Source organism: Mustela nivalis, assembly GCF_964662115.1.
Source record: "Mustela nivalis genome assembly, chromosome: 12".
NCBI lineage: Eukaryota > Metazoa > Chordata > Mammalia > Carnivora > Mustelidae > Mustela > Mustela nivalis.
Window position 1 is genome coordinate 52216591 of NC_139031.1, and position 14171 is coordinate 52230761.

Genomic DNA, 14171 nt, shown 5'->3' on the forward strand with positions numbered 1-14171 from the left:
ACATTAGTATTCACTCTTGGTGGTATACATTTTCTGAGTTTGGACAAATGCATAATGACATGTATCTGATTGTTATAGTATCATACAGAGTATTTTCACTACCCTAAATATCTGTGCTCTGACTATTCTTCTCCACCTCAAAGTCTGACAACCACTCATCTTTTTTACTGTTTCCATAGTGTTGCGTTTTCAGGAACATCATATAATTGAAATCATACAGTATGTAGGTTTTTCAGACTGGTTTCTTCCACTTACACATTTAGGATTTTTCCATGACTTGACTGGTCATTCTTTTTTTTTTAAAGATTTCATTTATTTATTTAACAGACAGAGATCACAAGTAGGCAGAGAGGCAGGCAGAGAGAGAGAAGCAGGCCCCCTGCCAAGCACAGAGCCCGATGTGGGGCTTCATCCCAGGACCCTGAGACTATGACCTGAGCTGAAGGCAGAGGCCTTAACCCACTGAGCCACCCAGGTGCCCCGACTGGTCATTCTTTTTAGCACTGAATAACATCCTATTGTCCGGACATATCACTGTTTATTTATCCATTCACCTACTGAAAGACATCTTGGTTGCTTCTAAGCTTTGGGGATACAAATAAAGGTGCCGTAAACATCTGTGTGTAGGTTTTTGTGTGAACCTAAGTTTTCAGCTCCTTTGGATGAATACCAAGGAGCATGATTAATAGGTAATATGATAAGACTATGTTTAGTTTTATAAGAAACCAACAAACTGTCTTTCTGAATCTCCATTCCATTTTATATTCCCACCGGCAATGAATGAAAGTTTTTTGTTGTTCCACATCCTTGTCAGCATATGGTGTTGTCAGTGTTTTGGATTTTGGCTATTCTAAAAGGCATGTAGTTGTATCTCACTGTTTTATTTTGCATTTCCCTGATGACATTCGATGTGGTACATGTTTCACACACTTATTTGCCATCAGCATATCTCCTTTGGTGAAGTGTCTGTAAAGACGTTTGGTCAATTTTTAAATCTAGTTAGTTTCTTATTGAATTTTAAGATTTGTTTATATATTTTTGAATAGCAGTCCTTTATTGGATACGTGTTTTGCAAATGCTTTCACCCAGTCTGTGGCTTATCTTCTCATGCTTTTAACATTGTCTTCTGCAGAACAGAAGTTTTAATTTTAATGAAGTTCAGCTTATCAAAGACTTCTTTCATGGTTTGTGCTTTAGATGTTGATTCTAAAAAGTCTTGCCATACCCAAGTCATCTTGGTTTTCTCCTCTGTTATCTCTAGAGGCTCTATGATTTTGCATTTCATATTTAGGTCTATGATTTATTTTGAGCTAATTTTTGTGAAAGGTATAAGGTCTGTGTCTATATTTATTTATTTATTTTTTACATGTGGAAGTCCAGTTGTTCCATTTGGTCATTGAAATGAGCAATAACACATTATATGTGCTCTGTTCTATTGCTGTTGCTTTTTTGTCATATGCTAGTTGATTATGTTTATGTGAGTCTGTTTCTAAACTCTGTACTCTGTTCTGTTGATCGATTTGCTTAGTCTTTCACCAATACCACACTGTCTTGATTACTGTAACTTTATAGTAAGTTCTAAAGTTAGATAGTGTTGTCCTTTAACTTTGTTCTATAATATTGTGTTGTTTGTTGTGGGTCTTTCATCTCTCCATATAGTTGTTAGAATTGGTCTGTTGATATCCACAGAATAACTTGCCAAGATTTTGATTGGAATTGCACCGAATCAATAGATCAAATTGGGATGAACTGACATCTAGGCAACATTGAGTCTTTCTCTCCACAAACATGGAATATCGCTCTATTTAAAAAATTCTTTGTTTTCATTCATCAGTCATGTGGTTTTCTTTATATAGTTCTTATACATACTTTTTTAGATTTATACCTAAGTAATTCATTGTTTTGGATGCTAATATATATAGTATTTGTGCTTTTAATGTCATATTCCACTTGTTCATTGTTGATATATAGGAAAATCACATTTGTGTTTTAACCTTGTATCCTGCAGCCATGCTATAATTGCAGTTTGTGCTTTTCAGTCTGTCTTACCTAGCATAATATTTCTGAGATTCATCCATAATGTATGGATCAGCAGTTCACTCCTATTTATTTCTGAGTAGTGCTTCCACAAAATTTGAATCTATCTTGGGTTACCAAATTCAACAGAAACAAAAACAAAAAATGATGGAGCTCAGTTAATTTTGATTTTCAGTTAACAGTGAATACCTCTTCTTTTTTGTCTTTGTTTTTTAAAGATGATTTATTTATTTATTTGACAGAGAGAGAAAGAGAGAGAGAGTGAGCACAAGTAAGCAGAGAGTCAGGCAGAGGGAGAGGGAGAAGCAGGCTCCCCAGTGAGCAGGAAGCCTGATGCGGGACTCGATCCCAGGATCCTGGGACCATGACCCGAGCCAAAGGCAGTTGCTTAACCAACTGAGCCACCCAGGCGCCCAACAGTGAATACTTCTTTAGCATAAGTATATCTCATACACTATTTAGGATATACTTATGCTAAAATAATTCATTGTTTATCTGAAATTCAAAATGTACTGAAAATCTTGTATTTCATCTAACTATCATATATCAATCACAATTTGCTTATCTATTCAACTGCTGATGAACATCTGAATTGTTTCCAACTTTTGAATAGTATGATAAAGCTCCTACAAACATTCATCTACATAATGTTCTTGTGGTCATATTTTCATTTCTTTTGGAAAAATATGTGGGAATTGAATGCTGAGTCATAAGTATATGTTTAACATTATAATAAAGTGGCAAATTTCTTTCTAAAATAACTGTACCAATTCATTTTATTCAGAATGAATGAGACTTAATTGCTTTACAGCCTCATCAAAAGTTATTACTGTTATTCTTTTTTAGTTTTGGCCATTCTAGCAAGTGTGGAATGGTATCTCACTGTGATTTTACTTTGAATTTCCCTGCTGACTAATAATGTTGAATATTTTTTGTCTGTATATTGTCTATTTCTTTTTGTGGGTGTTTGAGATATCTGTTCGAGTTTGTACATTTGTTTTATTATTGTGTTGTAAGAGTTCTATCTATATCCTGGGTGTGTGTCCTTTGTCAGATCTATGTATTGTGAATATTTTCTTTTACTCTCTCTTATCTTTTTACCTTTTAAATAGTGTATTTTAAAAGGTTTTAATTTCAATAAAGTCAATTTATTATTTTTTAGATACTAAATGCTCCCCTATCTAAAAATTCTTTGACTACTTCAAAATCGCAAAGGTTTTTCACCTAAGTTTTTATTTTTGAAGTTTGATACTTTAATTTTTTTTAAGATTAATTTATTTTTAGAGAGAGAATGTCAGTACAAGTGGGAAGAGGGGCAGAGGGAAAGAATCTCAAGCGGACTCCTTGCTGAGTTGTGAGCCTGACTTGGGGCTCAATTACATGCCCTGAGATAATGACCTCAGCTGAAATCAAGAGTTGGACACTCAACTGACTAAACCACCCAGGCGCCCCTTGATAGTTTAAGTTTTTACATTTGACCTAAGATACATGTCAAATTAATAAGTGTTGGGGTGAGGTAAGGGCCACATTTAATTTGTTTTCCTCATATGGATATCCAATTTTTCCAGCACCATTTGTTAAAAAGACTTTCCTTTCCCCCAAACAAATTAATACTGGCCTTGTCAAAAATCATTTGGCTAGAGAAGTGTGGGTCTTTTTCCTGGCACTATTCTCTTCTACTGATCTACATGTCCATTGCTGTACCATTTCCAATGCCTTAATGGTTGTCTTAAAATTAGATATTTATGTCTTCCAGCTTTCCTGTTGTTGTTTTTTTTAAATAATTGTTTTCCCTTTCTGGGTCCTTTAAATTTTCAAATAAATTTTGGAATCAGCAGGTCAGTTTCTAGACACACAAAAAAAGACTACTGGGATTTTGACTTGTATAGCATCAAATTTTTCAGTTTTGGGAGAACACATATCTTTAAAAATACTGTATCTCTAAATCAATGAATAAGTTACATTCTCTTTATTTAGATCTTTAGTTTCTCTCAGAAATATTTTATATTTTTCATATAGATGATTTACACATACTTTAAATTTGTTCTATTTTAATATTTTTGATGTTATTCTGAATACCACTTTTATTTTCATTTGTAATTGTTGCCTCTATTTAGATATCTAGTCAACTTTTTTTATAGTTATAGGTCTTACTAAAATTATCTGCTTCTTTTTGAGTGAGCTTTGGTGGTGTCTTTCAATAAATTGACCCTCAACTAAGTTGTCAAATTCATAGGCATAGCTTTTCTCATACTAAACCTGTAATCTTTTAACCTCCTTGAGATCAATAATGGTACACTGTCTTTCATACCTGATATTGGGAATTTCTCTCCTCTATTCTGATTCTTTATCAGCCTTGCTATGGTTTTACTGATTTCATTAATCTTTTTAAGCAAACAAGTTTCGATTTTAATGATGTTTCTAATGTTTTTCTGTTTTTGCTTTCACTCAGTTTTGCTCTAATCTTAATTATTTCCCTTCCACTTGCTTTGGGTTCAACTTGCTCTTACTCTAGTTTCTCAAATTGGAAGCTTCACTTACAGATTTTGGATCTTTTTTTCTTTCTCAAAGAAGAATTAAGGCTATAAATTTCTCTTAAAGCAGTTCTTTAACTGTATTCTACAAGTACTGATAAATATCAGTTTCATTTTTATTTAGTTTAAAATAGTCATTAAGTTTCATTGAAACTTCCTCTTTCAGGGCGCCTGAGTGGCTCAATGGGTTAAGCCTCTGCTTTCAGGTCATGGTCTCAGGGTCCTGGGACTGAGTCCTGCATTGGGCTCTCTGCTCAGCAGGGAGCCTACTTCCCCCTCTCTGTCTGTTTGCCTCTCTGCCTACTTGTAAACTCTTTCAAATAAAAAAACAAAATCTGAAAAAAAAAAAAAAAAACCAAAACTTCCTCTTTCAGCTCATAAATTATCTAAAAGTGAGTTATTTAATTTTCAAATACTTGTGATTTTCCAGCCTATGGCCATACCACCCTGAATGTGCCCAATCTCATCAAATATCTGTGGATTTTCCATATATATTTCTGTTACTGATTTCTATACTTTATTTCTATTATGGTCTGAGAACACTTTTGTATGTTTTCTTTGAACTTGCGAAGTTTGTTTTTTTTTTTTTTTAATGGCCCAGAATATTGTTTATCTCCGTGAATCTTCCATGTGTACTTGAAAAGGATGTATTCTGCTGTTATTGGGTAGAGTGTCCTATAAATGTCAGTTAGAGCTAGTTGGTTGATAGCATTGTTCAGGTCATCTGATTACCTGAACTTACTGATTTTCTGCCTACTTGTTCTGTCAAGTACTGATGGCTTCAGTAAAATTGTGGGTTTTTCTTTTTCTCCTTTCAGGTCTAGCAGTTTTTGCTTCATGCATTTTGAAATTTTTAAGTGCATACACATTTAGATTATGATTTCTTGCTTATGGGTCATAGTTTCCTGTTTCTTTGGGTATCTATTTGTTGCAGAATAAATACTGAATTCTGTGCACATTATGTTGGAAAAACTATTGAATTTTATTTTCTTCTGAAAACAAAATTGATTTTTGTTCTAGTAAGCAATTCAAATCCTGACTGATCATTTTGAACTTATGTAATCCTGGTTTTATGCTTTGTTGGGTGAATCTGTAGAAAACCTTTAAACTTGGCAGGACCCAACCTATAAGTTCTATCTCCTTTGGGGATCTTGTCATGGCTAGGTTTTAGAATTTGTTAGGGCAGGTCTAGAGTCAGCATACTCTAAGGTATGGTCTTTAATCTTAAGGTGGCCTTTTTTGGTGTCTCAGCTTATATATCTGCGGTATTAAAAAGGTATAAATGTTATCGCTCCACTATGGCTGGGCTGTGCTTTCAAAATCCCCATCGCACTCCCTGACTTTTAGGATCTCTATTATACTCAAAGTTTTGTTGCAGTTGCTCTTTGATAATCCTTGGGAAGTCTTATCCTCAGCTAAGGATTGCCTACAGGGTGCCTACAGGGACTTCTATCCCCATACCTTAACTCTACAGCTCTTTCATTGCCTCTCCAGTTGCTTAAGCTGCTGTGAAATTCTATCTCTGCCTTCCAGTTTAGTGGAGTGCCCTGTTCTGTCTGGATTCTAGTTCACAGAGATGGGGTCAGAGATTTCTTCCTACGAGGAATGCTGCAACTTTATGGGCTTTCCTCATGAGTTTCCTTTCTCTCAGGGATCACGGTTTTGTGTTACCTCTTGTCCAATGCTTGGAAACAATTATCCTATGCCTAATATATTTTAACCAGTTTTATGGTTGATTATGGGAAAAGGCCTGGGAATATCAGTTAATCCTAATACATCAATTTAAAAATATGTGCATATCATAGAAGTAATGGCATTTATTTTTTAGGCACCAATTTCCCCAATTTTTCTATTGAGGACTTCTAGAAATCTTATTTATTACTGTGCTTATTATTTCTCTGGTCAATCATGGCTGTGTAATTTAGTTTCCATCATGATAAGCCAGTATCTTTAATTTGTTCTTTGGATTATATCTTTAAGATTTACATAAAATTTATAGCAAGGGACATCTTTGTGTAAATACTGACCTTCTACTAAAGGCAGGTAGTAACTTACAGGATATGAGTTAAGAGGTCCCAGAAAACTCCCTAATTCCAAGTGGGAAACTGAAGATCCTTGGTGTTTGAGGAAAGGAAGTCACTGAAAGTGCTAAAAGGTCAAAGAAAGGAAGTCTGTTTTCCCAAACTACAAGGCAAAGAATGATCTCAAGCCCTTAATGAGTTTGCTATTCCAATTATGACCCAAAATAATGGGGGATAAAAGATAATTAGTGACAAAAGTTTTTATTAAAAGAAAAAGAACAAAATTATTATGACTCATGGAGTATGGTTTGTAAAATATATCCACTGAAATAAACTTTTCTGTTACTGTTTCCTTTTGGTATAGTAGAATTTTATTCTGTATTTTATTTTTTAAAGATTTATTTATTTTAGTGAGAGAGAAAGGGAAATATGTACACGTGGTAGGGCAAAGGAAGAGGGAGGGAGAGAGAGAGAGAGAGAGAGAGAGAGAGAGAAAATCTTTTTTTTTTTTTAAAGATTTTATTTATTTATTTGATAAAGAGAGATTACAAGTAGGCAGAGAGAGAGAGGAGGAAGCAGGCTCCCTGCTGGGCAGAGAGCCCCATGCGGGACTCAATCCCAGGACCCTGAGATCATGACCTGAGCCGAAGGCAGCGGCTTAACCCACTGAGCCACCCAGGCGCCCGAGAGAGAGAAAATCTTAAGCAGACTCCCTGCTGAGCAGAGTCCACCACAGGGCTTGATCTCAGGACCCTAGGATCATGATTAGAGCTGTAATCAAGAGTTGGACGCTTACCTGACTGCACCACCCAGGCACCCTTTATTCTGTATTTTAATTTCAAATCTCATCCTTTTGTAATTTACAGAATGCTCCCCACAATAGTTTCAAGGTAATTTTAATGAATGAATACTTTGGGAAATGTAAATAAATGGTTTTATACCTATCAATTCTAAATACCCATTAGGATGTGATATAAACTAATATCAAGAGTTTTAGTTTATTATATCTCTTTCCAAATATGATTTACATCTGTTTTCCATTACTGGCTTCATGTGCCCTTTTTTTTTCTTTTTAAAAATTTTTTAATGTATAATATATTACTTATAAAAAAGTATAAAACTTATAAAACTGAGCAGCCTTCAGTTTATTTTCTGAGCTTGTCTCTTATGGTCTGTCTCCCTCTCTGGTTTCAACCTATTTTATTTTTTCCTCTCCTACCCCATGATCCTCTTGTGCTTCTAAAAAACAGTCGTAGTTTTTCTTTTGCCTCATCACAGAACCAATCTCCACACTGTCTGTGACATTCTCACTTTTAGCCACAAGATGGCCTTAAAAATCAACAATTTGCAGACACAGCAATTCTCAGTTTGGACTGATGATTTTGTCTCATATTTCTTTGTTATATATTCTTCATTTATTTTTCTTTTCCAGTTGCAGTGAGAACCAGTAAGAACTAAGTATGATTCAACGATGCATTTCTTCTTCTGGTTGTTGCCATGCTTTCTCATTTTTAGCTGTTTCATTTAGGACAATCCAACAGTTATTCACATTGCTCCTACTCTGTAGAAGTTATTGTTTTGTTATCTTATTTTTGGAATATTGCCCTGCTTTAGTTCTAAGTTAAGACCACAGGCTACATAGTGTACTTACATTGGGAAATGCCATTATAAAATCATAAGCATTTGCTTCTTTTGCTGCTTTCTCAACCTCTTCATCAGTCACTCCATTTCGTCCATATTTAATATTGTTATTAATGGTGGTTTCAAACAAAACAGGCTCTTGGCTGACCACTCCAATATGTTCTCGGTAATGGTGTACATTCAAAGTTCTGATATCATTCCCATCCACTGTGATCTGCCAAACCAAAGGAATGAATCATGTTGTGATGCCTTACACTGCATTGTGTTTAGAGTCTTTTTAGTAGTTCAAACCATAAGCTGAGGAGCAGGGTGTTTCAGGGATCAAAGACTTATTTTGATAAAATATTTATAGTATGTATATTGTCAACACTTTTTCTGATAAATGGGAATGAATAAAATGTCAAAAACCGGGGCTTAAAATCTTGTCCAACCTCCTGAAAATCTTAACTCTAAGAAAAACAAATCAGTAGATACATGCTATAGGAGCCACAAATGTTATAAGGTCAACACACGTAACAAACTTCAATTTTGTTATTTTAAGACTGATGTGATCTTTGAATATTTTTCTAAAACATGCACTTTTTCTAAAAAGTTTTATTTCCCATGTGGGGTTCAACTCACAACCCTGAGGCAAGAGTCACATGTTCTTCCAGTTGAGCCAGCCAGGTGACCCTAGGAAATTTCCTTTACTCTCTTTAACACCCCATTTCACTGCAAAAGGCAAAAATATCTTTTATTCATTTATATAAATAATAGTAAATGAACACAGTCTTCCTCATAGATAGTATCATTACCCATTATTCCAAATATTCCAGTGGGAGGGTCAAGGTTTGATAATTAAAACTTACAGAGCCTATCTTTCTCACCAACTTTAGTATTCTCTCTGAGTATGAGTATTCTATGCTACTGTTTTGTGTATGGAATGCTTATCTAATAATCTAGTTATTTAATATTAGCATGAATACGTGAATCTAGTATGGTCCAAATTAAGACTTAGGAAGTCAAATTTAAATGAAACCAGGCTCTAGCAGGGTAGATTTTCTTTTAAATAGCCGAAAATTTTAAGAGAAGCATTAAGAATTATGCTTCTGTAACTATTGCAGTCTTATTCTCTATGCTATTTACAAGGGTAACAAAGCCAAGTGCAACATTATGGGTAATAGAAGAAAATGAGAGAGCATATTTTCTACAGATATTCTTCTGGGATATTTTGAGAAACTGATAATCTCATAAATTCTGAGTACTACAAATTATTTTTCTCAACAGCTTTCATCACCTTCTAACATACTATATGTTACTTATTTTATTTGTCGATCTCTTGTCATCAAGAGTGTAAACTTGATGAAGGCAGAGGATTTTATGCTTTGCTCATCAATATTCCCCAGGACCCAGAACACTGCCTAGCACACAGCAGGTGTTCAATAAATATTTTCTGAATGAATGGATATACAGGAAAGAAAATGAATTGGCTGAGAAAAGCCAATGTTAAAAATTAAAAACTGATATAGTTGTAAGCCCTCTGTTATAGGTGGTATTTCCTAATTTCATCATGTGATGAAATGATTGCTAGGTGCTACAAATGATTTTGCTAGGTGAACTTACAAAGCCATTGTCAGGATCATATAACCTTTGTAGAAGATGGACTGTAGTACTCTTCCCACTGCCGCTGGGGCCAACCAAGGCCACAGTCTCTCCAGACTTGATTTTGAGATTCAGATCTTTCAGAATCTATTGGAAAGTAGGGAGAAAAATTCTATAAAAGTAGGTATGTGAAAATATGATTCCCATATTTTCAGAGATTTAATGTATAATTATAAACAGAAAATGAATTTTTCTGTGATACTTAAAAACAAATTTAGATCTTGTTTTCTTTCATGTACATGTATAATAAAAATTTACATAACTTTGAAAAATGATAAAAAAAAAACTGTTACCATCTCTATATAAAGAGGGGATCTAGATTAAGATTACTCAGAATATTAACTAGCCACAGCAAACTGTTCATATTTTCAACTACCAAGTTAGTGAAAGCTTTTATCTTCTAATTTGCAACAACGGAATGAAATCTTGCCAGCTATTTTCATGAGCTACTTAAGGAAATTATTTCTTATAATTGTGGGATGCCTGGGTGGCTCAGTGGGTTGAGCCGGTACCTTCGGCTCAGGTCATGATCCTGGGGTCCTGGGATTGAATCCCGCATTGGGCTCCATGTTCTGCGGGGAGCCTGCTTCTCTCTTTGCCTCTGCCTGCCACTCTGCCTGCTTGTGCATGCTCTCTCTCTCTCTCTGACTAATAAATGCATAAGTAAAATACTTTAAAAAAGATATATATATATATATATATATATATATATATATATATATATATATTTAATATTATCACAAAATGTATTGCAAAGTAAAACAACCAGGAAGATTCTCTAGGTGCTCCCATGAATGGGATTCCACCATTAGAAACCCTCCTTCTCTAGCAGATCTCATGGTGTAGCACTTTAAAATTTTTCTTAATCACTGAGAGTTGCTACCAGCTTTTAGTGTCCTACAGACCTTCAATGTGAGAGAAGCCTGACAAATAACTGCCCCATGAAAATGACAACAGCAAGCAAACCCTCACCTATTTTTGCTTGCATTTATATGTACTCAGCCAGAAAATATGGGAATCTCTCCTTGGACTCTCTGACTTTGATCTCCCCATTTGTAAAGAAACAGACCCTTTAAATAAGCTAAACATAAAACTTTCAAAGGGCCACGCAGGGAAGAATTGTGTAAAGGAGGTGAGAAACTGGGGACTCCTGGTGGGAGTACCTCCTCTGTACTTCAGTCTGGAGTTGGTTTCTGTTACTTTCCTTGGAAGAATCTGTGTTGTTGCTTTTTAAATATTTATTTATTTATTTATTTGTCAAGGAGACAGAGAGAGACACACAAGCAGGAGGAATGACAGGCAGAGGGAGAAGCAGGCTCCCTGCTGAGCCAGAAGCCTGAAGTGGAACTCCATCCCAGAAATCTGGGATCATAACCTGAACCAAAGGGAGCCACTTAACAGACTGAGCAGATCAGGCTTCCCAAGAATCTGTTTTGTTTATTTAAAAGTGGTAGACTCTTTCTTTAAAATTATTCATTCTTTAGCTTTAAAAAAGGGCTATATTTCAAAAAATTCACTTAAAAAGTTGTTTAAAACCCAGAGAGCACTTTACTTTGCAATTTAATGGCAAACTGGTACTTAAGTCTTCAACAACCAACCCAAATGTAGTTGCAAATGCTGTGTTTATGTTAAGAAAAATGGTAGAAAACAACACTATTCCAGTAATGGTAATTAAGTAACAAAAATTAAAAAAAATAAAAAGCTTTGAAAAGAGAATTTCAATCAAAGAGAAAAATAAGAAAGTAGGAGTAGACAGATCTTTTCTGGATGCAAATTTTGCAGGGGGTATGAGGGCATTTTAGACAGTATTAAAGGTTGATGGCATTAGTAATTTTTTATCAGTTTTACTTAAAATAGTCTCCTTCTTTTTTTTGAAGGTTTTATTTGTGAAATAATGAGCACAGAGGGAGGAGCAGAGAGGTAGAGGGACAAGGAGACTCCGTGCTGAGCATGGAGCCAACACGGGGGTCAATTTCAGAATTCTGAGATCATGATCTGAGCCAAAACCAAGAGTTGGACACTTAAAGGACTGAGTCACCCAATTGCCCTCGGTCTCCTTTTCCTACGACATAGGTATTTTGTTAGTAATTACTCTTTGCAATTTTTAGCTGTAACTACCTTTTTTGGATAAGTACACAAATAAAATGTAAAGAAAAAGAAAAGACTGATAAATATTTTCACAAGAACTTGTCAAAGTCTAAATGATGGAGGGTGGAAAAACTCTGTGCTGCAAGTGTGACTGCTCATACACGTGAGTGTGTATATGTATCTAAAAGTGAGGAAGAATTGTACCTGAAACACGAATGCTGGTGCAGTAGAGCTCTTAGGAAAGGGAGAAGGGAAAGGCACAACATGGGCATAGTTTCTTCAGGTTAGAGACTAGAAAGTTAATTTGAGTTATCTCTGTTGAATGTGATAATATTCAGGGACCACTGATAGGTGATGTCATCAATCCAAGACATTTTGGTGTGCTCCCAAATGCAGAGTAAAGGAATTTCAGGGAGTTGAAAATGTTTTAGTCAGTTGGATGTAGAAAAGAGGCTGCAAAATATAACTAGCTCTTCAAGAGTTTTTGGACCATTACTGATCTATCTTTCCTCCCCTTCCACTCTCTCCCTCTCCCGGCTTTGGCCTACTCTTTCCCTCCCTCCCTTCCTTTCTCTCTCTTTTTCTTTTTTCTTTATTTCTCTCTTTCTTTCCTGAAGTCTCAAAGAAAAGTAAAAATGATCCTAAATAATCTCTTAAGAAGAGATCTTGGTCAGGATAAGATAACACAAGACTGCACAATTCTATAATTAAATTAAGCTACCTTGACAGATGGTCTTGACGGATAACTGAAAGAGACATTGTTAAATTCCACAGTTCCTTCTATGCATTCTGGTTTATATCCTGTTGTTGAGAAGTTATCTATTGCAGGTTTCTTGGAAAAACAAGGAGAATGTTACAAATCTTCAATGGACTAACCTGACACTCTACATCCTAAAAACAGTGTAAAGACCGTTTTCTTTTACAATGTTTTCTTTTCTACTTCAGAAGTATATTGAGTTAGACATGAAGATTTCAATAAAACACAATGTCATTTTAGAAAAGTTAAAACAATCTCTTTCCATAGCCAATTGTCCAACATGGATTTTGCCCATCTTTTAGTGAAATAAGTGTGTCAATTTTTTGGTTTCTTTCTTGTAGTAATGGTAGCTATCTTTCAAAGCAGTTTGAAGTCTTACCTTATCAATAACCTGGAAAATATGAAAGGCAGCTCCTCTGGCTATAGTGAAGGTTTCAAAATTAGGGACTGCTGTTCCAATGCAGTAACTACTATGGATTACGCTAAAAAAAACCTATAGGAACAAGAAAATAATATTTACCCTCCTCAATTACATAAGAGAGACAACAGAATGAAATGTATATATGGTTGAGATCAAAGAGATATTAGAGAAATAAGGTAGGAAGGAATGGAAGTTGTTGTCTAAATATAAAGGAAAGAATTTAATTCAAGTATGATGGCTTTTTCTTAAAGTGAAACAGCTTTTGATTATCCCATGAGTTTCTTATCACCTGGCAGGAAGTCTGAGTAGGAAAATCTGCTTACTATGGAGTGCTTACTGGTTGAGCAAGATGAGCTGCCTTTCCTCCTTGCTGATTGATCCCTTAAACTTTACAGAGAAGGATGTCACAGATTTCAGTAGCATAGAGGCATTATACTATTTCTGTTGAACTTCTCTGAATTCTTATATTATTGGACATCTTTCATTTTCAGACAGATACATATTTGCAAAAAATAAAATAAGGAAAGAACCTAAGTCGGGGCATTTTCCCTATCTTTCAAATGAGGAAGCTAAGGTTTAGCAAGTCATTTGCCCCAAGTCACACACAAATTGAGAAATAAGGATGTGCCCCAAATTCCTCATGCTCAAGTTTCATTTATATACAAGTTTTAATGATTAAAGTCTCAAATCCAAAAGATAACTTTAGTTGACAGAAAAGAAATCTACATAGAATGGGAAGGCCAAATAAGAACTGAAGTATATAGACCATATCAATTCAGTTCAGCAAGACAAATTGTTCTTAATCCTGAACTGAACTGTTTATTGTTGAAATTTGGGAGGATAAGTGAATAAATAAAAATTTAACATAAAACCCCTAAGAGTTAAAAAAAAAAACAAAAACCCAACCCTCTAAATTGTGACATTGGACAGAGCTGCAGAGAGTCTGTCTTTAACATTACCATATGCTGAAGGACAGAGGAAGGGCAGGAGAGTTTAATCTACAAAATTTTTCAGAGGGAAGACATTCAACA

At 35.0% G+C, this 14171-nt stretch overlaps 1 protein-coding gene across 5 annotated transcripts in view; it reads right to left on the reverse strand.

The window, feature by feature from the left end:
- The window catches only part of ABCB5 (ATP binding cassette subfamily B member 5), a 157281-nt gene that overhangs the window by 79409 nt on the left and 63701 nt on the right, over positions 1-14171 (reverse strand). For all 5 annotated transcript variants that reach the window (XR_014301386.1, XM_082693823.1, XM_082693822.1 and 2 more), the window contains exons 13-16: positions 13099-13212; positions 12684-12794; positions 9836-9961; positions 8244-8447 (exon numbers count right to left, since the gene is read on the reverse strand). Coding sequence is in view for 4 of the 5 variants with exons in the window: in XM_082693823.1 (XP_082549949.1) it covers positions 8244-8447; positions 9836-9961; positions 12684-12794; positions 13099-13212 (555 nt within the window). In the remaining variant the exon portion in view is untranslated. The remainder of the gene's footprint in view (positions 1-8243; positions 8448-9835; positions 9962-12683; positions 12795-13098; positions 13213-14171) is intronic.